The sequence below is a fragment of the Lotus japonicus genome, chromosome 1 (assembly GCF_012489685.1).
Source record: "Lotus japonicus ecotype B-129 chromosome 1, LjGifu_v1.2".
Lineage (NCBI taxonomy): Eukaryota > Viridiplantae > Streptophyta > Magnoliopsida > Fabales > Fabaceae > Lotus > Lotus japonicus.
In genome coordinates this window covers 7,239,856-7,243,769 of record NC_080041.1, presented here as the reverse complement: position 1 = coordinate 7,243,769, position 3,914 = coordinate 7,239,856, and the positions used below count along the sequence as shown (strand labels likewise).

Sequence of the window (3,914 nt, the reverse complement as noted above, 5' to 3'; positions counted from 1 at the left end):
TTTCGAATCAGACAACTGGCTTAGTGAATGGGATGCACTCGCATTAGCTTCTAAATAACTGGGAATGAACAATGCAGTATTCATCATCGGATACATTTAAATTTAACAAATGATATACATTAACATATTAAATACATACTTTGATTTCAACACAGTTGCCATAGGAACATCAGGGTCAAAAACTATTTTGGTAGCACCATGAACGTTCTGAAGACTGTTGTTCCCCTGGAATGATTTCACTTTGGCAAACTGAATAATGACAACCGGGTTGTTGAGTTCACCACCGGCAAGAAAATTTGCCAATTCATCAACATAGGCTCCAAATAGGGCACACTCAACCCTAAGCCTGATACAATGCAAAAAATCAGTAACATGTTTTGGTTTGTTTAAAAGAGAACATTGATTTGATAAAATTACCCGGCAGACTCAATCTCAATGACATTCATCTTAGATTTCTTTCCATTAGTCACAATCTCCCTCTCAACTCCGACACCAGTCAAAATGCCAATGACATCTGCAAACATTATTCAAAACCGGTTATATAAGGAGAAAAATTAAGTTATACAGGTGCTTACAACATATATTCATATAGCAAGACTTACCAATCAGATAAGCCGAATCAAAGCCAGGGGACAAAAGGTCAGCAAGGGATACAAAGCTGTAGGAAAACTCATCAATAGTAATATGGGGCATGTGCCGCACTTCTGTGTTATACATGAAACATATCTTATAACGGTGTCTCGTAGGTTTATAATCCCCGCTGCTATCCACCAAAACGAAAGAGGACAAACTGTAGGCATTGCCCTCAACCAGTAACTTCTCAAACTTGTACATCAGGGTCTTCTTGATAATCGCATGGATCTTGGAACCCTGAAATGTATAACAACAACAACCAACCATTAACCTTATTTAGAAATTAAAATTCAAACAATAAACGGAAGATTACTGTCATACCTTGTTATCCATCAGCACCAACTCAAGAGAAAGGGGCAACTTCGATGAGGCAAAACCTTGGCTGTACTAAATGCGAACCACCTTCACCAAAATCCTCCAATGTTGCTTCCCAGAACGAAGCTCATCAACATTGTGGTAAACAAACTCCATAGCGGATCAAGAAAGGTACAGGTGAACTCAAGATATAGAACACAACTAAACCAGAATGGAAGGGTGTGTAATTTTGATGAAATGTACAGCGTTATTTATAGTACAAAGAAGCATATGAAGGAGTAAAACTTGAGATTCAAATAATGGGACAAAACATATACCAAAGTTCCAGCACGAAACATATACCAGACTTAGATACCAGACTTAGATTTAAAAACCTATCTTTGTACTGGAGGCACAAAATATATACATATATATAGCCTTTGACAAATACAACCTTTGAAAGAAAAGGAAACCAAGGAAGTCTGCTAAACTGACGCGTGGCAAATTGTTGAGGGAAGGCCACGTTGGATTTTTGTCTTGGTAAAGGGCTTGTGTTTTGTATCTAGTATAGATGGAGCCCAATAATCAATATGTGCTTGGTTTCTTTAAAAAAAAAATTGATAAGAAAAATTTATGAAAATTTCAAACTGTGGTGCCAGAAATATGACAGTAGAACAAATATTATTAGATAGTTGACCAAAATAAAATTGTAGAGATAATTTGATGAAAATTTCAACGATGGTGCCAGAAATATGACTGTAGAACAATATTATTAGATAGTTGACCAAAATAAACCCAAAAATAGGACTAATACCAAACAAGCATTCTTTCATCTCATGTCACAGCTCACAAGCTACATATCAAAGTTTTCCATAGATTAAATTTTATCTTAAAATTACGTTACAGAGTGGAAGTGTTTGCTTACCCAAAAATACACAGAAACACTCGTTAACAAGGTTGTACCATCTCTGTATATCCATCTCCATTCTGCTATTTTAGGACTTTTGAGTGTTTATAAATTGGCGTTGCTCTCAGTTTTTCATATATCACTTGTGCTCTAACCTTCAAGAGATAAAGCCTATTCTATAGCATTCTTCTTGCACCATTTCTAATTAGCTTTTTACTTATTCTCATTTGACTGCAATGGCTGATTATTCAGGAAGCAACGAGGTGATTTTGAATGTGAACAATGAAACCTCCAAAAAATGTGATAGCATTGAGGAAGACTGTGTGCCACTTTTGCAGAAGGTGCCTCTCCTAATCTTTTCTTTCCTTCTCCATACAAAACAACAATTGAAATGCTATGTTTCCCAATTAATCCCAACACATATGGTTTCATAACATAAATTATTGTCTAATGTCTATTATAAAATTCCAATAGTTTTTAGAATGTAGTCTCTTTGGCATTCAGTTTTTGATTATATGGAGCTGGAAATTTTGGTTAGAAATTACAACAACAAAGTAATGCTTTTGTTGATTGTTGAATGCAGTTGGTAGCAGAGGTGTTGGGCACATATTTCTTGATATTTGCAGGTTGTGCTTCGGTGGTGGTGAACCTTAATAATGATAAGGTGGTGACACTTCCTGGGATTGCAATTGTTTGGGGACTTGCTGTTATGGTTTTGGTTTACTCTATTGGTCACATCTCTGGTGCACATTTTAATCCAGCTGTTACTGTTGCTCATGCTACCACCAAAAGATTTCCCGTGAAGCAGGTGAACCAAATATAACCTTTTTTCCACTTTCACTTTGGTTTTTTTTTAATTGAACCAAATATCCTCCGATGATCAATCATATTCGCGCTGGTCTGGTGGACCCTTATGGACACCAAATCTCTCCTTACCAAGATTTAACATAGTTGCATTCACAACAGAGACCTGAACCTTGACATTTGCATAAACTAAAGCACTCTTGCGGCATTTGATCTATGTGTTTGCTGGTTTCACTTAGGTTATTTAAAGTGCTATATAGGAGAATGTGATTTTCTTTTTGTATTGATACATAATAGGCACCTTATTTTGGTACCTCTTTAATCTTAAATTATTGAATTTTGTTTTCTTTGAATCACATTGCAGATACCAGCTTATATAATGGCTCAAGTTATTGGATCCACACTTGCAAGTGGAACTCTTAGACTTATATTCAGTGGAAAGGATAACCATTTTACAGGAACACTTCCTGCTGGTTCTGACCTACAAGCTTTTGTGGTGGAATTCATAATCACTTTCTTCCTCATGTTCGTCGTCTCCGGAGTTGCCACAGATAACAGAGCTGTAATGTCTCATGTTCTTACATTAAACAAAAAATGCTTTTATTGGTGATAATATATATACTAACTTTATAAACAAAATTTCCATAACTTTGCTTAATTATTCAATTTTTTCCTTGAATCCTGCAGATTGGCGAGTTGGCTGGGCTTGCAGTTGGATCTACCGTACTGCTAAATGTGTTGTTTGCCGGGTAATTTAACCTATCTCAATACCTAATTGAATTAGACAATTTTAGTGTAGGTTTTAACCAAGAATTCAATAAAATAAAGATGTTACACCCTTTTGGAAACGAAGTTAAGCTAAGAACTTACAGATAATTATGCGTGAAATTAAATCTGACAGGCCAATTACTGGAGCATCAATGAATCCTGCAAGAAGCTTAGGGCCTGCAATTGTCCATGGTGAGTTCAAAGGATTGTGGATATACATGGTCGCACCACATCTGGGTGCTATTGCTGGTACATGGGCCTATACTTTCATCAGATACACAAACAAGCCTGTGCGTGAGCTCACCAAGAGTTCCTCTTTCCTTAAAGGAGCTGAATGATACCCAAGAATTTATTATTTTCTCTTATTCATTTTGTTGTTTTGAAGATCACCATGTATTAAGGTTCATCTGTAACTGTAAGAAAGAATCACTAGCTAGTGTCTAAGAAATAATCAAGGGGATTTTTGCAAATATATAACCCTGTAATACATGACAGCTAGTGAAAATGT

The 3,914-nt window shown here is 36.1% G+C and overlaps 1 protein-coding gene across 1 annotated transcript; it reads left to right on the top strand.

Annotated features, from left to right (window-relative positions):
* Positions 1–2,046: 2,046 nt before the first annotated feature.
* On the top strand, positions 2,047–3,914 carry LOC130731559 (nodulin-26-like). Its single transcript, XM_057583848.1, has 5 exons — positions 2,047–2,175; positions 2,418–2,642; positions 3,003–3,200; positions 3,326–3,387; positions 3,540–3,914. Exons 1-5 carry the CDS (start codon positions 2,071–2,073, stop codon positions 3,742–3,744), a joined length of 795 nt encoding a protein of 264 aa, XP_057439831.1. The 5' UTR covers positions 2,047–2,070; the 3' UTR covers positions 3,745–3,914.